The sequence below is a fragment of the Zerene cesonia genome, chromosome 13 (assembly GCF_012273895.1).
Source record: "Zerene cesonia ecotype Mississippi chromosome 13, Zerene_cesonia_1.1, whole genome shotgun sequence".
NCBI lineage: Eukaryota > Metazoa > Arthropoda > Insecta > Lepidoptera > Pieridae > Zerene > Zerene cesonia.
This window is the reverse complement of record NC_052114.1, coordinates 9,847,372-9,874,758: the sequence shown is the minus strand read 5'-3', so window position 1 is coordinate 9,874,758 and position 27,387 is coordinate 9,847,372. Positions and strand designations below refer to the sequence as shown.

The 27,387-nt window shown below is 33.3% G+C and overlaps 1 protein-coding gene across 1 annotated transcript; it reads left to right on the top strand.

Moving 5' to 3' along the window:
* The first annotated feature begins 2,753 nt into the window (after nucleotides 1-2,753).
* LOC119831462 (netrin receptor unc-5-like) lies at nucleotides 2,754-16,415 on the top strand. The gene is made up of 10 exons (XM_038354809.1): nucleotides 2,754-2,954; nucleotides 4,319-4,771; nucleotides 10,699-10,877; nucleotides 11,390-11,468; nucleotides 11,866-12,036; nucleotides 12,514-12,654; nucleotides 13,485-13,616; nucleotides 14,021-14,141; nucleotides 14,561-14,664; nucleotides 15,160-16,415. The coding sequence occupies exons 1-10, from the start codon at nucleotides 2,864-2,866 to the stop codon at nucleotides 15,309-15,311; spliced, it is 1,623 nt and encodes a 540-aa protein (XP_038210737.1). The 5' UTR covers nucleotides 2,754-2,863; the 3' UTR covers nucleotides 15,312-16,415.
* Nucleotides 16,416-27,387: the final 10,972 nt, after the last annotated feature.

Below are 27,387 nucleotides of genomic sequence, written 5' to 3'. Positions count from 1 at the left end.
TCGCAATAGTTGTTTTTTCTCAATTCAAATACTTATCATAAAATTTATGTGAAAAATCGCAAATTCACCTTTACGATTGATTGCCCAACCTTTAAGGACTGATTATACTTCGAAATCGGCGGAAAGGCCAACCCGCCAAATTTGAATTTCCGTACCTCGAATAGAGGGGGACGGCGATATAAACTTACCTTTATACGACGGAGACGGCAATATAATTTTGAATGTAAAAATGTGACTGACGATTTCGGTTACTTACATATTTTGATGCTTCAAAAGGAATCGTTCGCTTTGGAATAATTTTGAATTGAAAATACGCTTTGCCTCGCCTTTTGTGCAATCAATATTCAATGTTGGCGGTCGTTTGAATTCCTTTAGATTCGAATCTATTTTTTAAATAATCGTACATTATAATTTTCATACCTTTTCTCTATAAAATATGAATAATGATGTCAATCGATTAGAAATTTAAAAGGCTATCCATGGCGGAAAACTCAAACTGAAACTCAAACATTTATTTATTAAATGAGACTTCTACTTTTGAATTTTTGAAATCAACGGTTAGTAAAGCAGACTCTATAGACCATTTATTATTTAATATGATCATCCAACACTTGTAACATTAAAACGTACACATAGAATACATATTTTATAAACAAAAAATAAATGTGACAGATAATTAAAGGATAACACAACATGTAAATTTGCGTCAAGTTAGAAGTTTTATATATAATAGACTACAGGGCTTAGTTTCTATCGCTGCATTTTACGTGATCATTGTCTCAGAACATTGCATGACCTACATTGTGATTTTTTTACAGTCGGTAATGCTGGTGGGCCGCCTTATGGTAAGTTCTACTACCACCGCCCATGAACTTTTGGTTTAAGGTCGATTCCCTCTACAAATGGATTGCCGTCTTCAAACTGGAAAGGTATTAAGAAAGGATTGACGAGAGGAATAAAGGAAACGACTGGGAATGGGAAGGAAAAGGATATGGGCCTCCGGCTCCGCCACTCAACGAACGAAACACAGCAGTCTGTTATTTCACGCCGGTCGTCTGTGGGGGTGTGGTACTTCCCCAGTGCGAGCTGACCCTATTCGTGACGAAGCGTGCTCGACTACCACATGGAAAATGTATGTACCACATGTTATAGGTAATCTTAGATTTTGCCACGCTTCTTTCAGCTTTGTTTGTATGTTTATATACAGTATGTTAATATGTAACACACACGACAGTTTTAGACTTGATTTGATTGACCTACATACTATAATTTCATGTGTCTACCTGATTAGTCCGCTAGAGTCAAATAATTTCTAACATGTACGCTGTATAGGAAGATAGATAATTTCGTTTATTCTACAATTATAGCATGAGTTTTAAATTGCTTATTATGTGTACAAATGCAAGCTACCTATAGGTAGTTTAAATACAAAATTATAATGTAAATTTTGTACGTTCCGACAAACGATGAAATTAATGATTACTTACAGTCCACAGTCATATACTGACAACTAAGAAATTATCATGTTTCCATTAATTATTTAATAAATTTCTGGATTCATTTCGACATCTGTGTTTGAAGAACAGAAACTAAACAAACTTCATTAGTATTTTAATGCTTAATACAACGACATCTGTATTATACTTTTCTTAGAATATAATGCATTGGATCTGCCATCTAGTGAAAGCGCCTAATAATAAAATATGGGAAACACAATTTAAAATAAGCGCCATCTATGATAATAAAAGTAAAACTTTTTCAAATTGTACCATTTGTTATAGTGTCATCTATGGATAATAGTAAGAATTACATGCAATTCTGAGTAACCATATATTTACAGTAACCGCTAAAAATATACTGATGTAAATCATAGATGGCACGCGTAGTACCATCATAATACTATTTACAACAATACATCAAAATTGTTTAACGGAAAGGGTGACAATTTGAAAATATCGTCTTGTAAATAATTGCTGAATAATTACATATTTATTGCGAAAACAAAACTCTACAAATATTACCTACTAGCTGCGCCCCGCAGTTTCACCCGCGTAAGTCCGTATCCCGTAGAATATCGGGATAAAAAGTTGCCTATGTGTTATTCCAGTTATCCAGCTATCTATGTACCAAATTTTAGTGTAATCGGTCCAGTAGTCAGCAGTTTTTGCGTGAAAGAGTAAACACACACACATCCTTACAAACTTGCATTTATAATATTAGTAGGATTATGCATTTTGATAGGTAGTATAAAAATGTATAATTTTCGTACTAAGTTTTAAGTTTGACTGATACAAAAAAGGAATTTGTTTACATATTTTACATAAAGCTTTTATATGGTTTATACACAAAGGTTTTTAAATTAGAGACAATTAAAGAAAATTACCTATCTCAATTTTTTTTTCTGTGCGTAATAAATCATGAAAAGCAATTTTAAATAAGAAATAAATTGCTTAGAGATTATCAATAGCCTACTTATAAACCATTAAGTCTTAAACTGTACAAAAACAAGAAATGTTCGAGAGAAAATTAATAATTTCCTCAATTAAATTGAAAGATTATACCATCAGTGATAAACTGATCGTAATCCGATAAAGCTTATAAAGTTCTTAGTGTAATAATTATTACTTCAAATTCCTTTGAGTATAAATTAGGATGCCATGATTGTACACACATGAACCATGACGCTACACACACAACAATAGGATCAATGAGGAATCAGGAATGAATGAAATGATAAATAAAAATTTAGTACGCCTCGGGCTCTCAAGGGGGATGGACGTGTTGTCGTTTTAGTGTTTCGCGTCGAAATTACGTTATCGGATTTTGGTGATAGGATGTCATAGTGTTTGTGTTGTTTTTGTTTATGTGTATGTCTATAGTGATGTGTGTTGAAAGATATGTGTTTAGAATTATACTTGTAATGAGTGTTTCTATAGGAAAAGTTACAAATGGAGGTAAGGCTTGTTTTGATTCGTCTTTGGTTATTTCAATTACCTCTAGAAATTCTGTAAGACTTCAAAGAATAATTAAATAATCATTAGTCTTTGCTCTTTTCAGCACCTCTATTCAGTCTTGGTTTGATTCAAAATTATACAATCTTAGTGTATTTGTTGTAACGCTTTATAGTTGACACAGTTTAGATGTTTTACAAATAAAGCTCTGTTTTTGTTTTCATTTATAATTTTCACAATTAAGGATTAGAATTGTGTCTCTTTATTACCAATTAGATATTTCATGATCAAATATTGATAATGTTAATTCAACTGATTTATGAATATAATGAATTATAAAACATAAGTTTATAGCTTTGAAATCGTGTTATTTTGCGATTCTCATTACGAAAATTAAAAGTAACTGGTTATTAGTGTAACGAAGAACTCTTGACCACACAGCTAGCCAGCTCAAACCACTAAAATTTACAACGAAACCACATGATTTTCAATGATTTTCTGAAATTCGGCTTCAAATTTTTAAACGCAGACAAGCTTTCTATAATTCGGTACCAGACAGCACTATGATCGTTTATTACTGTTAATTTAATTCTTTAGACAAATATATGATGAAATAATAATAACATTAACAAAAAAGGCATTTTTTTCCTAATGGTAAAAGCCGAACACCGACAAAAAGTATATTGCATATTGTCGATATCTAATATATATTAAATTTTAGTTACTCTCTCTTTAGAACTCTTTCGAAACGGCTGGACTGATTCTTATGAAATTCTGTGTGCATATTAGGTATGTCTGAGAACTGGCCAACATCTGTTTTTCATACCCCTAAATGATAAGAGTAAAGCAGAACAGCGTTTGCCGGTTCAGCTTATAACATTAAACGATCCGATATTCTATGAAATTAAAATATTGAAGAGTTTGTTTACTTGATCCGGTTAATCTCAGGAACCATTTTTTTAAACATTTCAAATACTCTTTTACTGTTGGATATGTACTCCTTGGCGCTGGACACTATATTATCCGTACTGGCGAAGACGGGGCGGACTGCTAGTAATATATAAGTTGAATAGATGCAATTTCTTAATAGTAAATAAGTAGTGTCTGGCGAAACGGCGTTTTGCAAAGATGAAATATATATATAACTAGCTGCGCCCGTATCCCGTAAGAATGTCGGTATAAAAAGTTGCCTTTATGTTATTCCAGTTATCTAGCTGTCTACGTACCAAATTTCATTGCAATCGGTTCAGTAGTCTTTGCGTGAAAGAACACACACATCCTTACAAATTTTCGCATTTATAATATTAGTAGGAGTAGGATTATGACGTATTTGACATTGTTCAACTGGTTATGTGTAATTGTTCTAGGTTCAGAGGAAACGACGGAAAAAGAAACGCGGCCGGAGTACATCCATCCAGACGGTCTGTTGAACTTTGACCCCTACCTCTCGGATTTCAAGCACGATGTCGAAGAGGACGATTACATCCCCATACCTGAAAACGACGAGACGACAGACGGCCGACCGATATTCCTGCTAGAGCCAAAAAACTCCTACGTTTTGCGCACTAAACCGGCGACCCTCCTGTGCAGGGCTGCCAACGCACTACAAGTCTACTTCAAATGTAACGACGTTAGGGTTGAGAAAACAGTGCAATTGGAACACGTGGACCCGCATAATGGAGTCAGGGTTGTCGAGGCTGAGTTAAATGTGACGAGGAATGAAATTGATGATTATTTCGGCGGGAAATTCGGGTGCGAGTGCTACGCGTGGAATAGCAAAGGCCGGATCCGGAGCCAGGCGGCGTTTATTGAGTATGCATGTGAGTATACATCTCGCATATAATAAATTTTCCATAATGCCCTCAAATTTTAATTTAACTTACTTTAATTTCGTACTTGTAACACGTACTTATACTAAGCATGCGCTTAGTAGGCATACTAATTCCTAACATTAATCTTTTATTTGTAACCCACAACAATTAACGAAACGGATTTTGAAATTTCTCACTCAAATACTTATAAGCTTATATGTTCGATACATGCAGATTTCATCCCCATTTACATTACAGTAATAAATCGCAATTTAAATCAGTTTAAAACAATCTCATCTCCTTTTATCATCCCACGCAGTCATCATAATATCCTACTAATATTATAAACGCGAAAGTTTTTAAGTATGGATGGCTGTATGGAAGTACTGCTATGCTACTCTTTCACGCGAAGACATCTTATCGTATCTGTATGATAGATAGATTAAAGTCTGGATTAGTACATAGGCTACTTTTTATCCGCGTTCCACGTGAGTGACGTCGCGGGTTACAGCAAGTGAAGTATATTAAAAATAAGGGAACATTAACATATTATAGAAAAGGAGCAAAAACAAAAGACAATTAAGCACGCAGTCATTGTCTGCGCCCCACGTAACAATGAATTATTAAAAGGGCGAGTTTTTTCTTAGACGCTACCTACTGTGTCGCTATTGATAGAAAGTTATTTTTAACTATCTGAGACTAATGTGCTAATGACATTCTTTGTTACGAGTCTATTATAGTGCTGCTGTGCGTAAGGTTTGTTATAGATATTTTGTGGCGGATTCTCTTGTATTTATGAGTGTGACTCACGAATCGCCAGGATTAAATATTTTCCTTACGTCTATATATTATCGTTATATTATTTTTTTTTTTTTTTTTTTTTTTTTTTTATGTCATAGCGGGCAGCTGAGCTGGTGGTTCGCCTGATGGTAAGCGATCACCACCGCCCATAAACATTCGCAAAGGTAGTACCTCTGTGAATGCGCTGCCCGCTTTTATGGGGTAAGGGAAAAAGGAAAGGATTAACGACTGGAAAGTAGGAATGGACTGGGACGGGTGAGGAAAAGGAAACGGGCCTCCGGCTCCCCCACTCACCGTACGAAACACAGTGGCATGCCACTATTTCACGCCGGTTTTCTGTGGGGGTGTGGTACTTCCCCGGTGCGAGCTGGCCCAATTCGTGCCGAAGCGTGCTCGACTCCCACAATAAAAATTATTCTCTTATATGAACAAGAGAGACAATTTTGTTCATACTATTACTAAAGCATGCTTTTTAATTAATAATTAAAATAATTAATTTTTTTAACCATATATATGCTTACTTACTTTTTATTATTTTATTCATAAAATACAAGATTCAAAATATAAGTAAGCAAAAGTTTTTAAATGAATTCCCGTGACCCCGGGGATATGGGACAGATGATATATTATATGTGTTCCACTAATCGTTTATTTTATGGACAAGTAGGTGATCAGCCTTCTGTGCCCTGCCAGACCGAGACATATCTTTTTTTGTGCGTCCCCACCGGGAAACGAACCTAAGACCCCTCGTTTCTACGCTTACCCGTTTACCACTGTATGAAGAAGGCGGCCATAAAATTCAAAATATTATAATGTCTGCATAATAGGTAGCTTCAGCTTGCCATTTAAATCACTGTCAGTCAAGATGACAGCTCACTCCGGCCTACGTGGTTAGTAATTAAGTTCGCATGTGGCGCATTCATAATATTTTCGGTTGTTTTCTACACTAATGTTTATTATAATCATATGTAGGTATTGAATTAAAAATTAAATTACAAATTTAATAAACCCCCCACCTCCGTTGTTTCTATATGTAGGCTAAAGATTACAACCAACTTTCTCAACAACGAAGCTATTTGAGACCCCATCCGAGTATATTTGCAGACATTCGGTTAATCTACCCCGCTTTCACCCCCCACAGCTTTTAAACGGCTTAACCGATTTTCATCAAACATATCTAAGAACACTAGTACATAAGTCATCTTCAATGCAAAAAAAACTAAATTGAAATCAATGCATCCGTTCGGGACTTATGATGCCACAGACAGACAGACACGCGTCAAACTTATAACACCCCTGTTTTCGCGTCGGGGGTTAAAAATAACATTAACTTGAGGAGTTTGTTTGAACACGCTCATCTCAGGACCCACTAGACCGATTACCAAATGGATAATATGTAGGTGATGATAATACGTAGTACCTAGCTGTAATTAAATGTTATATGTATTATGGCACTGATGAACCCAAAGGGTAAATATCCAGACAGTTAAAATTATAAAATTTTTAAATTTTAAAAAATTATAAAATCTGGGACATTTTATTTCGTCCTTACCGCACAACGATGACTTGGGCCATAATGTCTTAATAAATACATACAAATACGATGTAAAAATCAATTCTATACCCCCTTTACGATAAAAAAGAGGGGCCTTTGTAAAGTATAAGAAAAGAAACTTGATTCTTCGAGCAGCTGCGATCTTGTTCATAATGAGATCAATATCTATACGAAATCTTTTATTACAGCGGATAATGTATCTTGTTACTTAACGTAACGCGGATTTAAAGCGATTTTAATTTGGAGGCACAAACCAAACAATTGATAAGCGATTTTGTAGTTTCATGTTTGTCTAGAATGTTCTAGAAGAGTTTCGTTATAAAGTGACTTCACCAATATAATAACTAATGTAAACGGAATAAAGTCCACAATTGCACATGGAGATACCGACAGCCATGTTCTATCTATGTTATAGGTCTAATTTTATTTATTTGGGATATAACTACTAATCTCGATAGCCAAATACGCAGATATATGAGCAAGTGTGCGCGTAAGCCGTTTTAAACTCGTTTTAAATCCGTTAAACCATCAATAATATCCTTATTAGTGTTTGGGTAACTTAATTCTGCAGCTGCGTGCTCATCCGACGGTATACAAAGCAAAGATTGGTATCAGGATCGAATAGAGGCGTGAAACTTGATACGTATCTCTTTTATTATTAAACGAAATGTTGCATTTGTTTTGTGTGTGTAATGTCTATAGAATTTGCAGTATGTTTTCTTGAGAACCATTATTTGGTTTAGTTTTTTTAGAATAAAAAAATTACAATATATCTATAAGGTTTATGTGCTTTATATTTCATATATTTGATTTTATTAAATTTCAAAGGATGTTAAATGAAATCGTAAATTGTGTATTGAGTGGTTTGTCGTTATAAGTAACGCAATTTTTTCGGATGCCGCTTCTACCAAGAAGAATGAGCAGGAATATTAAGAGTTACGTTTTAAAGGCATAATATGGCCTTCGTTTAAATACTAAATAAAAATAAATAAATATAATAACTTTCGTGTTTATAATATCAGTAGCATGTTTCACTCAGTATTAAGAATCCAATTATGTAAAAAAAACATTAAAATTATGAAATCCACACGTATTAAGTATATATAATATATTTACGCTAATACAACTTAGTGTATCTATATATCTTTAATTAATACCTCCTCTTTGTAAAACGCATACTTTTTTTGTAAAAGAGAGGACGCCGAAAATTCTCTCTTATGCTATGTCTTACTAATTAACATTTTTCTAGAATTGGAAAAAAGTATTTATAGATCAGGGTGGTGTCCACTGAAATCAATGGAGAGTCTAAGTTCCTTTAATGGGCTTAGACTCTTATACACTGAGTGGATCTTCTGTTTATACGAGGTTTATTTATCTTTTTCTTTATCAAATTATTGTTTATAATTTTACCTTGTACAAATAAATGTATTTTCTTTTTCATCTTTCTTTTCATTTCTTTAAGGGTTGAGTACATTTAAAAGTAAAGTATATATCGCAAGGTCTCCAATTACCAGTACAGCTTATGCATATAACTGAATATAAATGGATATTTTACAAGCAATCAATATTAAACATCTTACGGGGGGTAGCTTTGACGGTTGAGACCTGTATTACGAGTTCTGTGGCTGAATAATTTTATTAAAATATGCATTAATGGATGAATCTTGGGATGAGTGTAAATGCCTTTTATGGTGGGTTGATTAAACAGCGATTTTTAGGGTACCGTTACGGGTCTCTATTGATAATATTTATCTGCCCAATGTGTGTGTACGCCTGTCTGTCCGTTTGTCTCCTCATCAGGCTTTGTCTCACGAAACGGCCATGACAATAATTGATAAAAAATCGAGGTTAAGCAACGGTTGGCACGGTTAAAAATAGAATGGGTGGCCATGTTTATTTCGCTCTTTAGTTTATGTGTACGGAACCCGTAGTATCGTAAAAGTGACTCGCACTTGACCGATTTTTGTTTATTTTTTATTATGAAGAGCTTAATCTCTTCTGTAGTAGTGACCTGAACCGAGATAAGCTTTTTAGTGATTTACAGTTTATATGGAGAAATGTAGTTCAAAATTACAAAATTACACGCAAAGAGATGATTTTTTTTGTCCATGATATAGAAAAAATAATTAAGTTTTTCGAGCATATCAATATATTTCGTGTGTAAACGGAAGTATCTATTATTTAATAATAGCTTAACTTATTATTAAGTAGCGGTTTGCCCCAGCTTCGACCGTGGTACATATATATAGCTTAAGGCACTCCGGGATCACGTACATATCCAACTGTGCAAGAATGTTTCAATTCAGGTCAATAGTTCCTGACATAAGGGCTATCAAACAAACAAACTCTTCAGCTATACGTTAGTATAGATAGTATATATAATATGGCGTCTTAAATCAATTTCTGCCAGGGCAGATTACGCTGATTATTCATTAAATTGGTTCTGTCTTGCGAACACTGAAATGTATGGAAAACTGTATGGAAAAGTTTTTTTTTATGTCATAACGAGCAACTGAGCTGGAGGTTCATCTGATGGTGAGCGATCACCACCGCCCGTGAACATTCGCAGAGGTATAGTGCCTAGCCGCTTTTAAGTATTAGGGATAAGGAGAGGATTGATGGCTGGAAAGAAGGAATGGACTGGAAAGGGTAAGGAAAAGGAAACGGGAAGTTCACTAAATCCTCTAATATACACGCAAGAAAAGTATCGAAATGATACAGATAGATAGAGAGATACGATCAAACATTGTCTCAAAATTTCAGCCGTTAAGACACTTAAAACAACCCTTAGTGGGGTGAGACGAAACCATTAAATGAAGGAAACATGATTTCCGCTCGTTAAACCGAGCACTTTGCTGTTTGATGGATGTTACGAGTCACCGATGTCGCGGGGCTCTGCTATTTTGGATGATGACTAAAAAAAACTACTATAATCATAAAAAAAATGATAAGTACCTACCTCGTTAATAGTGTCATTAGTTTATGCCTAATTAATGTCTTTAAATCTATGCCATGGAATTTTTAAAACTGTGACTGATAAAGATAAGGTTACCTACATCTAGCACTCGTGCCCGTCATCTCTGCAACCTTTCTATACAAAACATTATTTGCTGTAAATAAAACTAAAACAAAACACGCTTTAGTGACGGGATTACCTCACTTCTCTCACTTTCGTTTATACAGCTTAACTCTTAATGTGTGTGTCTGAGTGTGTGAAATTATTTTATCTCGGCGATCCCAATAAGGATATTAAAATTAACTTGAAATTATTGCACTCACCAGTTCTTGATAAGTGTACAAAGTTTGAATTTTAGCCGTCCGTTCATCGGGTCGATATCGAGTCGAAAGAAGTTGATTACATACAAGCCTACAAATAACTTCACAAAATGCAGGTGAAGCTAATAAAAGCGTTAACACGCTGCTAATAAAATTTACCCTAAATTGACACGTCTTGTCGTAACACGTTTAAAACCTCATTTTTGGTGAATGCTACTATGTATATTATAATGTAAACATATACATCAATATTTCAATGACAATAACTGCTTACCAAATTATAAAATTGACCTCTATTCCACAGATATAAAGAAGCAATTCGTACAGTACCCCCAATCGCTGACCCTCGAAGCTGGTAGACAGGCTACCTTCCGCTGCATACCACCACCAGCAGCCCCTCCCGCCACCATAAAGTGGATGAGGAATGGAGTTCCTGTGGATGCTACTGACGAAATGCTGGTTCTGCCTAAAGTTAAATTACAGGTACCTAACTAAAATACAAATCGATGTATGATGTATTATAATCATGTAATAATATATTATACTAATATTATAAATACGAAAGTTTGTAAGTACTATGTGTGGATGTATGAACGTTTGTTACTCTTTCACGCGAGGACAGCCTCTCCTATCTGTATAAAATTTTGTACAGAGATAAACTGTCTGGATTAGAACATAGGCTAAAGGAGAACTGGCAAGAAACATATTAAAAATAATAAAGTATTTGTATAAACTAATTTACATTATGTTAAGACTAATATTGGATTGAAACCTAAGTCCGTGAGTCCTGACATCTGAACATCTGACCTTTCACACCATGAATACGTATAAAAATAAAAATTAAAAACCTTTATTACTTTAACATATAAATCACAAATAACATGCACTTGTCTAAGGTTCTTAAAGTTAAAATGAATAAATATACATGCAAGCTATTCATAAAGAATGAATGTTTTCTCAATGTTCCATCCATTATAACAGTAGTGAATGTTCAGGATATGGCGAACTACACATGCGTAGCGGAGAACATAGCTGGCCGAAGAGAGTCAGACACCGCTGTTTTGTCTGTCTACGGTAAGTTTTCATAACTCCGATGGCTATTGTCTGCTATGACAATGTAAGCAAATACTCGTTGTTTTTAATACTCTGGTGTCTTTTTTATTCATCGTTAATTGGTGCTGTGGTTCAATTTGAGGGATTGATTTGCGATTCAGAAAGGTTATTACAATTGGCGGGTTTGTACCTTAGAAAATAATATGGAATTCAGTTACTATATCTATTTCGCTAATTACACCTTTAAAACTCGTATCATTTAATTTTTTTGGGCAGTGATTTTTGAAGAAAGAAAAATATTTATAGGTTTTAAAAAACACTTAATAAATCACGATATAATCTTGAACCAAAAAAAACAAGTAGGTACTTCTAGAAATATATAAATTACTCATTTTCTTAAAGACAACTTTCTGTATAGTAAACGGCGGTTGGTCAGAATGGTCTCCGTGGATGCCTTGTCGGTGTGGTGCTCAGAGCAGTGGTAGACGAAGAACCAGGATCTGCTCAGAGCCGGCTCCAGCCAACGGAGGTGCCCCATGCCGTGGTCCATCTTCACAGAATGACGACGATTGTGTCAGATGTCAAAATGGTGAGTCTGGTATTATGTAAGAATGTTTTTTTTTTAAACTGTGGATGATAGTTCGTTTTAATTTAAAAAGGATGAGTTTATATACTGCTCCGCCCCTATTGGTGGCGTTGAAATCTTAAATTGTGACAGGCACTTTTTTGATTTTCTCCATTTATATTTTGGTTTGGTTATAACTAATTAAGAGTATATATAAATGCAAAAATAGATTTTGTTTCCAAATCAATTTTAATTATAAGTTGTTATTAAAAAAAAAATACATTTGTGTTTTAATACACATTCAATTTTCTGGTAGGACACAGGTGCTCCTACTACAATGGCCGATTCATCGATTCGAAACAATTTGACCCATTTTGGTGTCAATTTTCATACATTTATTGTCATTTTATTTGATAGTAAGCCTAAAATCTTGAAGTTGAAAAACTGGCAATTATTGCCGTAGTATTTACGTAGTTCTAGCTTAAGAAGTATTTTTTCTAGGATCTTGGTCACCCTGGAGTGCCTGGTCTTCTTGTGGTGAGGATTGTGTCCGTGTAAGACGGAGACAATGTATCGGATCCTGTACTGGGTCCACATTACAGCATGCCGCGTGTGTTGACGGCCTGTGTTCTAGTGGTATACGTGAGTATTGTGATTAATATAGAAAAAAACATTTATTCCTTGCAAAATGAACATATAATTACCGATATAAATATACATATTGCTACTATTATGCGTACACTAATACTGCTAAGAAAATAAATATGAACTATCACAATTTCTTACTCCTAATCATTCAATATGGGTCTAGTTTATGCTCTGCATTAATATAGGCAATTAAAAACGTTATATTTTAAAATAATTAGGAGGATGGTTTATTGCGAATGTGCAAGAACTATTTGAATTTCAATTATTTTTATGTTCACAATAATACACGACTAGAACAAAATCTTATTTTAAATGTTAGAGAATATACATAAATAAGCAGTTTTAGATTCTCGTATGAAGTCTCTCTTGGAAGTTGAACAAGAAAATATTCTAAGTATTCAATTATGCGAGTTTATTAAACTGCATATGCAGTGAAATAATTAATTATTCATGCTGTGGGAATGGAAAGTCATTATATGCACTTCTCAGATAAGTATAGCCAATTAAGAGTCGGTGTGAAAAACCAAGAAATGCCTTAGAGCTTTTAATTGGACAATAACAACAGTAACTGTGATTTTTTAATTTAACATTGTTTCTGTCTCTTACTTTATAGAATTGTTACTTTTATTCCCTTTAAAACTCTTTCTAGAGTCTCGGAAGAATTTTATTAAAACTGGCTTGTATATTAAGCATTCGAATTTAAACCTTCGGATTTCGAACAGGCTCGCCGAAACAAACCAATTTCATTTGTAAAGATCTCTTTGACGTTTGGAAGAAATTTACCATTCAAAACAAAATATTTATTGATATAGGGACATTTTCAGATCTATACAAGAACAACCTCACGCTCTATGTAGGCATCGGTATCACGGTCGCCATGTTAGCGGCGGGAGCTGTCATACTATACGTATGGTGCAAATACAGAAACAGGCCTGGGTATAGCGCAGCAAGAACCGGTAAGATTTTATTATGCGTATGTTTTTTTTTTTTGTGGTTAATTACTTTAGCGAGAGATTTAATAATATTTTTCCTTGATGCTTTCGCCCTTATCTACATAAATGATACGCAGCTGTATTAAACAGATTATAAAAGTTGAATGCTAATACATTGACATTCCCTGTTTTAGTGTTTACGAAAATAAAACTAGTTAGTTCAGTTTAGTTTTAAACGAGTCTTTCAGGGTTATTTTGTGGGCCCACTGTTATTTTTGAATCATGTAAACGATAAAGAGACTAGATTATAAACATAAATATATAAAAAATTGTACACATTGGGTACTTGATAAATAAAAGCATATATTCAGACTATGCTTTAGGTAATTAAAAAACCAATGTAACTTATATATAAGAATGTTATACAGGTATGCCGAAGACATATTCTCGAGATAAAGGAAGTACGGGGCCGGATTTAACCAGGACATGCAACGAGTATTGGATGCAAGCTCCAGACAATCAGTATGATATGCCCCAGATGAGGAATAGGTAAGACTGCCCCCAGGAAAGGGGATTTATTTCGTTCTTAGGTTTCGTTACGCATTATTAAACCAGACAAGGGTATTTATTTAATTCTTAGAAAAAATAAATGTTCAAATATTAAACATTTAATCCTTTATTGTTTCTTGTCTTTACTAAAACATTCATTAAAACTAGTTCTGCTCACGAATACACAAAACGGGCGATATTCCGTGTCGTCTATAGATATATCAAATTCAGTCGTGATAAGTTTTCTTTAATTCTTAAATGATTATTTTGAATAATTCACAGTAAATACATATTAAACATTTATTTTATATGACATTTTGATATGTTTTTAATCACTCGATCTTAATTTATTTTAAGTGCTACCCTTGTAACGATATTAAACAGATATGGATTGTTTAAAACCAGTTCTAATTGTTCAGCTATTCGTCCCCATTCGGTAATCGGACCCAACATTCGAGTAACCACTATGAGATGAAGCCCTACAGCCCCTCTGGTGACTCCGCTTCTAGCTGCTACACTAACTGTAAGTAATATTGGTGTATTTAGAAATTAAAAACTTTTTATCGTGTTTAAAATCCGTTAAAAACTTTTTAATTTCTAAATGTATAATACTCGCGTAAAATCAAACACAATAAAGAAAACAATATTGGTGTATTAAAAAAAAATCGGTTGCATTTTTGTAATTTATTGTTTGATGTGGATGTTTCATATAAGAATACTACTTTTCTTTTTTTTATTATAGTAGTTTAAGAAATATCTGATCGATTTTCTTTTAGGGACAAGTAGGTGATCAGCCTTCTGTGTCCTGTCATACCGAGACATTTTTTTTTTGCGTCCACACCGGGAATTGAACCCAGGACCTCTCGGTTCTACGCTCACGCGTTAACCACTGTACCAAGGAGGCGTTCAGGCGTTTTTCAACGTCTGCATTAGGTTATCATTAAACATTATAATGCCATACATAAGAATCAATACTATTTTCTTAATCTAAATTCATATGTTCACCCCCTATCCGTAGCGCGAACAATGACGTCACACTCGAGCGAATGCTCGCAGCTCGCTGAACTGGTGACGTCATCGCGCTCGCCGTCAAAGGTCGACGTTGCGGTCAGCCTGCCGCCCGGCGCTGACGCTTACCGCGATAGAATATGCCTGACTATTGTTAAATAAATATTGTAATTTTTTACTTCAAATGTTGTTGATCGTGTTTTATTTTAGTATGTGGCCCGACGACATGGTTTCGTTTAATTTGTATGGAATTAGGTTTAGTTTTCAGGGCAAGTGGTAAGCAAAATTGAATGGAAAATTATGGAAAATTGCTAAGAACATTTGCATTTGGATCAATTAATATAGACAATGTAGTAAATATTAATACGAAATCTAATAATTCAGTTCTTTATATCATATACATATATCAATTTTATTTATTAACTTACATTTATAAGTGGTCCGTTAATGCCATTTCCAAAATGTTAAAAGGAAATAAATAGGTTATTATAATCATATAAATATAATAAAAGATTCATTATACAAATCACCAGATATTCAATTTATTATTATGTAATTCGTTGGTCAGTCTTTGTCAGTAAATTTGATATTAGCAGCTGACAACTGTTAATTAAATGTCGAAAACTTAATAAGGTAGGCGGGAAAATGTTAATAATTAGTAAAATGAACTGAGTAAATATGAAGAGTATTATACATTAAGAAATTTAAGATTTTTTTAACAGATTCTAATTCAGTTTCCGCGTGACCACGCTCGCTATGAAATGTTCGAACTGTCAAGTAAATAATATAAATAGTAAAACGCGTTTTAAATCTGTTAAAGAGGATTTATTTCCAAAAGTAAATAATTAAATTGATTGAACATCTTTGTAAATACATTCGCTGTGGACTTGTGTTTTTGTACGAAAGCAAAGATTTAATTATATGAGTTATATATATTATTGAACCCCTGTTGCAATTAAATGATATTTCAATAAACGTCATATTGTATCTGTCTTATCAGTCATGTAGTATTTTATACAATTGATTCAAATCAAATTTAATTTAATTTTATACTAATTTATTGTTACTTTTAAACTAACAGCAACTGTATTTAAATTGTTTTAGTTGTAATTTTGGGATAATTAATTGATAATTTTAGACGCTTCTCGCTTGAATAAAAATGTTAATTTCTTTAAGACTGAAATAATGAGCTGATGCCAATTAAGCGTTTTGTCTTTTATACAAATATTGTTCTTTGTAGTAATTTTGTACATAATGTATTTAAACCTGTGATATATTTTATATGAAATAAATGTGTACAAAGAATTTGTCTTGTTATTTACTCGATTCCTTCACCCTTTACTTAGTTTATACTTTATACCCACAATGGCCCTGAATAAGTTAAAAGCTATTCATGTACCAAATTAACAAACTAAGCATAAATTTATATAAACAAAGATGTTCAAAATAACAACTGGCCATGAACCATTTCTCCAAGATAACTAAATTGATAAAGATAACTTGTCATTTATAATCTACCCTAATAAGTATTATAAAGAGGAAGAATTTATTTATTTTATTATTTTTGTTTGTTTGTAATGATAAACTCAAAACTACTGGACCGATTTTAAAAATTCTTTCACCATTAGAAAGCTGCAACTTCGTTGAGTGACACAGGCTATATATGCACAGGCGAAGCCGGAACGAACTGCTAATCTAAAATAAATTATCAACATTTATAGTAAGTTACTCTAAAATACCTTTCCAGATATAAATTGACACACATAATAAATAAATGGTACAGTAATATCATAATATTACTTTCCATATAAATTATACAGACAATTTGAAGTATATTAGAACACAATCTGTTCAAGGCGACTGCTTATCAAGTTTCAACCAAATCGGTTGATCAGTTTTATGATGATTTGCCAACAACCTTACATCACAGTATAAAGTTACTTCTGTGAATGAGGAACAAAAAGCTTATAGCAATAGTATTAAATTAGGTATTTCTATAAGTGGGATTAAAAACAATCTAACAATCATAGTTAAATCAGAATCATTGTCCATATAGTATCCAATTTTAGAATTCAATAAAGAAGTCTCAATAAGTGTGGATCTAAATAACATTAAACCATTTGTAATATATCGTATTATACGGTGAAGGAAAACATCGTGAGGAAACCGGCATGTCCAAGAATTAAAAGTTCCACGACAAGTGATATCTGCCAACCCGCGCTTGGCCAGCGTGGTGGATTATGGCTAAATCCTCATCAAGGAGGCCTGTGTCCCAGCAGTGGGAACATGTATGGGCTGATGATGATAATATATCGTCAGCAATCACAGTTTATACACTTGTAGTCTATTTTTATATCTCCTGCAAACTTGAGTGTTTTTTTACTCATATTATATTAATTTAACAATGTTTAAGTAACATCTTTTGCAATAATAACAAAAATCTTAATGGAAACACACAGAAAGTACCAGCTTTCGAATAAAAGAAGAATCATCAAACCCATTTCACCCAGTCGAAAGTTCCGAGGTTTTGGTTGTCCTAGGTCCCTCCCTGAGGTTTTCGGCAGCCCACACAAGCTGCTTAGCTCTATGGAGGAGCTGGGATGGTTCCAGCTTTGACTGCTCCTTTTCTTTCACGCAAAATAGGCGCTAGTCGTCGAGTTGCGAAAAACGTGCCCGTTTATTATTATTATTAAGTTCCGAGGTAACAGCGCCAAAAAAATTATGTCACATTGAAAATCTCATTATTTTGAAGTCGGTTGAAAACAGACCAAAGAAACCAAAGTAGCTTTTCATGTACGTATTTCCAAAGACATCCCGACATATAACTCCAATAAGTACCTGACGTAACCCTATAAATCAAAGCGCTTATCAAAAATATCGCACGATATCGTAACCAGAACATCCGATCCTTGACCTAACGAGCGTCAAGTGTGAGTGAAAATAAAATGCATTACAGTCATTAAATCCGACCACCCAATAAATGTAATCTCAAACCTTTGAGCCTGTATAAGTCATCGGAACGATGTTTATACCACACGATATGTCGTGTTAGGTGTGTCGGATGATAAATCTGTTTGGGATATTGCTTGTTAAGTACAAAATTTGAGCGGGAAATTGAAAATTCTAAAAATAAAAAAAAAGTGTGTGTGCGATTCACACACGATTGAAGTGAAACTTCAGTAAATCGTAGTATGTATATTTCTGTCTCATTCTTTGCCGGCTTCATTCTACACATTTTTGTATTTGTTCTCTTACCTGTCGTTTTTCCGTTGCATCAGGTTTGAAATCACAACGATTCTAAAGAAGTTTCACTTCAATAAGTCACGAATTTTAATTGTTCACTTGGGTTTACAAAACTATTACCGAACGTTACAAAGTTAAACTTCATGTAAGACATCTGAGAAGCACATGTAAATTACATATTGCATAAAATAATATACCTTCATATTCTCTAAAATAACGTATTTCCTAGTACATAGTATTCGTTCAACAGGGTGGATTGATTCCAAAATTATTTTTATGTGTAATTGTAATCTCCAATGTTCTTTAAATTTTGATATAACAGTCGTACGCTATAGAAAAAACGCATCGTGTCGAATAGTGTAAAAATGTCTAAGCTGGAAGTAACAAATCAAAATGTTATTTCTGTAACACGGCGTACCATTAGTCAAACATACAGACTTATTTATGTGCCATGCTCAACTTATTTTAATTAAGTAACTATATCGGTTTGAAATGGCTTAAATAGATATTAAAAAGAAAAGGTTATAGTTAAGTGGAAATAATACTTGAATGGATGTATGTGTGTGTACAGTAACATCACACATGTAAGAGATACCAAAATAAGCTACGAATGTAGAATCAGAAATTTTTAACGATACGAACGATATAACTGGGGTTTATATGTTCTGTAGATCTACACCTATTTAGGCTTTTGTATTGAGTTCTGAGACGTTGGGCCAGCACCGAGAAAGTACCAAACCCCTCCAGAAAACCGGCGTGAAATAGTCGCATACTTCTGTGTTTCTTACGGTGATTCCCAATCAGAGCCACTTCCTTCTCCTCATCCTATCTAGTCCATTGCTTCTTTCCAGTCAGCGGGCAGCGCATTCTTAGAGGCACTATCTCTGCAAATGTTTAAGGGCGGTAACGATATAATTATGATTGCTGGTTTGTTTTTACTTCTGCGTATCGTAGATACAATAAAAACATTATTTCCATATGCTAATATTGAAAAAGTGCAATAGAGCAAAACATGTTAATGTATGCATATTTTATGTCTAAAACAATATCGAATAAAAAAAACATAGCGGTTTAAATACAATTTTACAATGCATTTTCCCAGGCCCTGTCTTTGCGAATGTTCATGGGCTGTGGTGGTCACTTACCATCAAACAACAAACTACAAACAGCTCATCGCATTTGTATAAAATCTGGTACAGAGATAGATTATAGTCTGGATTAGCACATTAACTTTTAATCGGTTATCTTGCGAGAGACGCCGTGGTTTACAGCTATGCAATATAAATAGCAATGTTTCGTATACTTGGTAAATAGATGTAACGATCTTTCGTGTCTTGCGACAATTGTTAGTTGTAGAAATTCATTGTTAATTGACACTTGGGAGGCAAAATCACAAAGTTTCGTCATTCTAGATTCAAATTAACTTAATGGATGCAACACAAACTGACAGAACAATTATCCTAATGAATATGCAGACTGGGTAAATGTTGTCCGTCTGTCTATAGACTGAGTTTCGTTTTTGTTAGTGAGATAATTAAAGCAATGGCAGCTAAGGTCTATATGGTAGAGAGTAAGAAAAATATTTGATAACATGTACTGTGTTTCAGTGGCGGCTCAGTGGCTTAGGATCTGGGTCTCAAATAACTGCGATTTCATTCCCCAACCTCCATGTGAGTAACCCTACCTATCACTTATATGTTACGTAATTTAAATTAATTTTACAAATCCATATTTACAAGTAGAAAGTTATGAATAATATATGTAGAAAGAAAATCGAGTAGAATCATAAAAAAGAAACAATACATCAACTCTCTCTTTACTTGTATTTGTATTGTACATGACACTTCGAAAAAAAGTATACATCCGTACATAATATACAATATATTAAATACAGACACCCAATTATGAGGCATGCAAAGCTATTGCGGACTGCATAATTGCTAATTGATTGATTGGCGGCTGCCATCCGGAAGGTAGCTTTGACAAACGCTGCGTAATTAGAGAGCTGATAATAAGACCTTAATTATGTCCTACGGGTTAGATTAAGCATGGTTTAGCAGTGGTTTTTATTTAGAAATTAAGGCTTTGTAATGGATTTAAAAGCGATTTATTAATTACATTATTAAACCCGATGGTTTGGACACTGGAAGAGTGGCCACGATCGCTGTGATTTCTTTTGATATGTATAAAATAAAAAGAGGTTATGCAGCGAATTTTTTATATATTTTTTATGTCTACGTATGAGGATACCGTAAGAGTTTCCATGGATTTGATACCCTTTGAGTATTAGGCTACACTATATATTTTTTCACGTACATACTTGTAAATTATATATTTTCAATTCAAACAATCCGGAAATGTATCCTACATTTCTATCATCATCTACAAGAAAACGTTAATAAATATGTGAGCAAAACATGAACGGATTAATACTTTAGTAATTGTTTGAAGAGATTTCAAACGTGATTACTAATTTTAATTTCTGAATGCATTTCTTGCAATATTTTCGTAATCAATTTTTTATACCAACAAGTAGGTATACTACACTAGCAGCGAAATTTAAACAAATAAATAATCACAAAATCTAGTATAGGCATTATGTAAATCAAGTTTGTAATGTCAACTAAAGCTAAGTCCGTCATTCGGCATGCGACACGCAGAATGCTCTCCAGCATACACTTGACGGTACCTGCGGGTAGTTGGAAAATGACGCTTTCTGTTTGTTTTTTTGCTATGGCTTGTCTCTGAAATCTGTGATGTTCTTAAGACATAGAATACCTATTAGTAGATCCTGATATTTATGGTTTCATGCTTTCCCCTTCGGACCGGTTTAAATGTACAAATATGAACTTCAATATATATTAATTACGATATATATAATATAGAGTATATATTTAGTTATCGCAATAATAGGCTTCTAAATAAAGTTGTGCTTATTAATGTAAAAGTGTGATGTGTTCTCGGGCTTTGTATGTTTATGTGTTTCTATGGACAACTACATATTTGTACAATTTTTATCTTTTGATGTTCTACGTAAAATGGACTGTGTTTAAAAATAAAATAAAATTATGATTTCGTTACATAATAAAATTATTATTTTTTTAATGTGAACGGAAAACATAATTATATTTGTTTTTTTTTAATGATAATAATGTCGTGGATTTCCTGTTTGCGATTTGGTCTGTTATTTTAAATTAATAATATGATGACAGTTAGAATTATATTGTAATGCGAACAAGCGCCATTTTAGCCCCACACAGCACGTTGCAGGTCTAAACAGCCGTATTCTGTATGACTGGGAATGTGAAACAGACAGGTACAAGACCGCGCTGCTACCGACTTCCATACATAATATGGCCTCGAATTATTACTGTATGAAGTCTCGAATTATTACTGCAGAATACTAAGCTTTATGGATGAAAGATCAAATAGAAATCATTGTAAAGAAAGCTATTGTTTAGCAAGAAGTTATAAGAGACATATTTTTTATGGAAATGATATTTTAAAATACTAACTTTTGTTGCTAAGGAAATCGATTAAATCTAAAGGCAATTTGATGATATACATCACTAGTGGATATAGAATCAGTCGTTTCCAAGATGCAGCTCTTATTGGATCTAGTGATGTTTCTTATTGATTTTGTAGTTTAGAGTTGTCAATTTATAATATACGTTCCGAATTATAATATACGTTAAATTCTTTTTTTTTCAATTTTGATTTTTAGTCACTGATTAAAGGGGTCTTCTCTTTATCCTAACTAATATTATAAATGCGAAAGTAACTCTGTCTGTCTGTTTCTTCTTCACGCCTGTACAAACAAAGATAGAATAGAGAGCACATTGCTATACTAGCTGTAACCCGCGGCGTCACTACCGTGGTACCCAAGTTAAAAGTAGCTTATTACATTCATACATAAACAAAAGCTGTTTTCGCGTGAACATCCATCCATCCACCCGTACTTACAAGCTTTCGCGTTTCTAATATCAGTAAAGAGAATAAAAAAAATCAATCAATAAATGCATCAAACAATTGACAATTAACAAGCCAAACTTAACCAGGAAATTGTAGTCATAAATACTTAAAATTTCTATCTGCAAAATTGATGATTCGTGTAGATATTCATAAATTATGACTACACATTATAAACTTTAATTGGATAGCTTTATTATTAAAGGAGAACATATAATTATGTTGGTAGAAATTGCTATTTATTGATTATTTTTCCTTTTGCTTAATCGGGAATAACTTTAGATTGAAAAGCGTCATCAAAATAATAATTGTTGTTATACAAAATTCGAGATCATTCTGCTATATTATATCTTCGTAATCCGAATTAATAGCGGCCATAATGTAGACACAACGTAAATGAGGGCGATGCATTCGTGTGACATGTCGCCTAATGGAACACATTTCAAAATTGAAATTCGATAGTTCGATATTTGAATTTGACGTTTAGAAATTCGCGCTCATTGATACTTATTGCACGTCAATTCCATTGCGTCCTAGATTATCTGTGCGAATATGCTGGTTGGCGATAATTGAAATGTCAACTTTGAAATTAATAGATGAGACTTGCGGAAAATTGATATGTTGAATTGGAAAATTATACAACTGTATTGGTTTACATTTTATGTGCTTGAGTAACAATAGCAAGCTATTCAAAATTATTGGCTATATTTGTTTCATGCTAGGAACATCTTTTAACAAGAATTTTACTATTAGTACTCCTATAAAACTCAAAAAAATTCTGAAACGCATGTTTATCTGGAACGGAATAACTATTAAGGTATCTTGGCTAAGAAAATTGCTTTTTATGATACTTGACAATGGCGATGTAAACCGTAGTTCATGCATCAGAATAACACATAAGCTAAAGCTGAGTGAAACAGTGCGGCACGGCTAGTGTAATCAAAAACTATATTAGTTTTATAAATTTGATTTCCCATTACTGAATATCACTGAAAAATGTATCTTCTGTGATTTCCTACGAACTATTAAAATTAATGAGGGCAAAAATTTCGCATTCTTCTATACAAGGACTATAATATTAATGTAATAAATCACGTAAAAACTTATGTAAAAATGAAATCAATGAAAAAAATAAAACGCAATTTTTAAGAACACTGGAGAAATTACCAGCAAAAATTCATTGTTCCAAATTTAAAACCTGCAATATTTATCACGCGATCACTGTGATATAGTATTGTACATAATAAACAGTTTACGCGCCATAAACGTCAACTGACGGCCATCTTTTATTCGAAATTGCAAATGAGCGCGTAAATTAAAGTTTTATGTGTCGTTTATAAAGACGTTCCGAGATCTCTACTTAAACGTGGTGTTCATAGGTGTTATATTATATACTAGCTGCGCCGCTCCGTTTCACGGACGAACCCACCCATTTTTGAACAGATATTTATAAGATTATTGCTTACATAGTCTTCTAACTTCTAAGGTAAATTCACATAAGAGACGATTCGCTGTTATTTCATTATTAGCACAATGAAAATACTAAAACTTAATTAAACTAAACAGAACGAGACTGAATGTTACTTTACCAAAAGAACGAATCTAAGGAACTAATAAACAAATAAGCTAAAAATGCAAAACCTACATTACAGTCCGTCAAACTGTTCCCTCAAATTATTCCTGTAATCCAGTAAGCATAAAAAGGACAATTTCCATTAAGTCTACACAGCACCAATCACGCCTATTGATGCTCTTTGTGGTAGAGGGGTGCTCGCTGGATTTTCGTCATAAGATACTTTATAATTATGGTATTATATTGGCATTGAAACATTCAATTATAATCATGTTACAGTTGTTTATTATATGGTCGTTTCGTATTTTAATTAAACACTTTCTACTATAATTATATAGATTATATAGATAATTATACAGATGACTTTTTTGCAATATTACTCTCGTATTTGATTTTATACGTCGCAAACTGTATTTTTTACTTCCTACTAATCCTACTAATATTATAAATGCGAAAGTTTGTAAAGATGTGTGTGTGTTTGTTACTCTTTCTCGCAAAAACTACTGAACCGATTGCAATTAAATTCGGTACGTAGACAGCTGGACAACTGGAAAAACATATAGGCAACTTTTTATCCCGACATTCCTACGGGATACGGACTTACACGGGTGAAACCGCGGAACGCAGCTAGTATTGTATATGTGAAAGTACCTGTCTGTCTCTGAGATTCACGCCTAAACCTTTAAACCCATTTGGTACAAAGATAGATTGAGACCCGAGAAAGGATTAATATCCTTTAGTTTTAATCCCATAACGGAAAACTTCCGACTGTCCATTTTTCTTTTGTCTACGCGAGTGAAGCCGCGAACAGAAAGCTAGTAAATTTATATGTTCGGTTTGTTTAAACATTACTAAAATCTTCTGTAACATTGAATGTTCAATAATATTAAGTACAAAGCACTAAAATTCAGCAATAACGCGATTTACTTCGTGGGAATTTTAATTTGGCTAATAAAACAACATCCGTTGACAGGCTAACTGTGAGGCCACCGCAATAACGTCTCACAAACATCGCTACCGTCGCTTCTAATAAAACACGGATTTTTTCCCTAAACCCTGTGCTACAGTGAATCAAAAGCTATGTAATTGGACATTTTTATTAAAAACTAAGCTGCCTGCAAAATGTCAGAATTTGACCAAGTTTAAATGAGATTCCACAGAAGGCACAAGGCTTCGAATAAAAAAAAAATATCAAAATCGTTTCAACCAGACATTTTCTGAGGTAAAAAAACACAAAAAACATATAAACATGGTATAATTGTATCTTCTATTTTCCATAAAAATATCTAATTATTTTCATGGAAGTGCAGCAGCCATTTTTCACTATTACCCATAAAAATTATAGATTCAATTAGATATAAATTTGTAAATATAATTGTATGAATAAAGAATATGTAAACATTAAATAACAATCTAAACGACGAACCTTTTTTGAAACTACGATCAATGACGGCGATGAATTAATATACGAATTTAATTATTTTCTCAACATTTACAAGTTATGTTATCTGTATAATTAGATAATAGAACAAAGCTATGAAATGCACTTTTTATTATAGAAAATCTTAGCTCCCACGGGTCAATACCGATGTTTTAACTAAGTCCGCGCAACAGGAAATTAGCTTCGCGTCCACGCGACAACTTTATTAAGAATACTTTTGTTATTTATGTTCTCTGTTTACTTTTTATTGCGAATTTGCAGGATAACATTTTCCTCTTGAATTTGGGTTTGGGATCGTTTGATACTTTAAGCTCAAATAAAAAGTTATTTTTAATACCATCGGGTAGTTTATTTTTCAATTTTGTAGTTTAGCAATAAAAGTGATTTAATTTTTAGTTATACAGCATTCAAATACTCATATATAAATGAGATATAAAAAATTGATTAGAGATGAGATTTAAAAAGTATAGAAAAAATTTGATCACCAAGCTGGATTCGACTCGCGTCACTTTACCAAAAGTCACTTTACCAAGCGGCCTCTCGGCTACCCGTGATCCCGCCACAGTAATCGAATTTCTTCTACTCTTTCGGTTTCATATGCCTAAGGGACACCTCAAAAGTTTCTCAATTATATTTTTCAACGGTCTATAATCAAATTTCACTAAACCCATACGAATTTATTTTATCGATCAATTTTATATTATTAATACAGATTGCATTTGCAACACCAAAAGAACTTTATAACTAAGAAGTTACTAGGTTAAAGCGTTATTCAGAATTAAATAATTCAAACAAGACGCTGGCATTTATATTAAAACAATTCTATGTATAAAATGTGAAATATATGTCTTACTAGCGGTCCGCCCCGGCTTTGGCCGTGGTGCATATATAGCCTTCCACAATAAATGGGCTATCTAACATTGAAAGAATTTTTCTAATCGGACCATTAGTTCCTGAGATTAGAGCGTTCAAATAAACAAACAAACTCTTCAGCTTCTATAATATTAGTATAGATTAACTAGCTGCACCCGGCAAACGCTGTTCTGCCTTACTCTTATCGTTTAGTGGTATGAAAAATAGATGTTAGCCGATTCTCAGACCTACCCAATATGCTTACCAAATTTCAGAGGAATCGGTCAAGCCGTTTCGGAGGAGTATAGAGACTAACATTGTGACACGAGAATTTTATATATAAGATAAAAATCTCTATATGATTGATTAATTATTATTGATTAAGTTCTTCATAATTGCTAACTTTCGGATGACCACAGTCATACCCAATCTAGTCAAATAAGGTAACACGAAGGGAGACAGGTTTTAAATATAATTTACATGAAGTTACAAAGTATTTTTTACACAGCCCCACGCAGACAGTAAGTTATAAAAGCAATTTTCAATAATTCGCAAATGTTCGCTTCTCGGTAGCGAAGTTAAAATGATTTACGGTTGGACTCGAACGGTTTCCACGAACACCGTGGGCTGGATGAATTTTGGATGGCAGTTTTAGTGCTAGGTGAAGATATAGGATACGGTATGGCTAGAACAGATTTTGATGGATGTATGGAAATATGCGAATGTTTGGTGATGTGCACTTTTTGGCACGTTTATTTTAGCTTCAGTTTCATGTCTTCATATTTGTATGTTTTTATGTATTCATGTTTGTTTTTTATTGGAAGAGTTAATTTAAAATTTATACACTTATCAAGGATTGATGAAAATACAATAATTTCATGAGCTTATCTTATTATCGTGATTAGGGCCGCCAGGATTAAATAATTTCTTGCCTTACGCAAACTCTGAATAAGAGAAAATGACACAATTTATTTGTTTCTTCTGTAATTAATGGAATCAATGTCAAATATATGTTTTTTATAATTAATATATAGTGTCAGGGTTATGACCGTCAAGGACTGTTTTGGGAGTGTCTATTTAGTATATGCATTATAAATTTGGAATGCTTAATGGAATTCAGTCCAAGATACATTGGTTTTAGTTATCAATATAGCACTCAA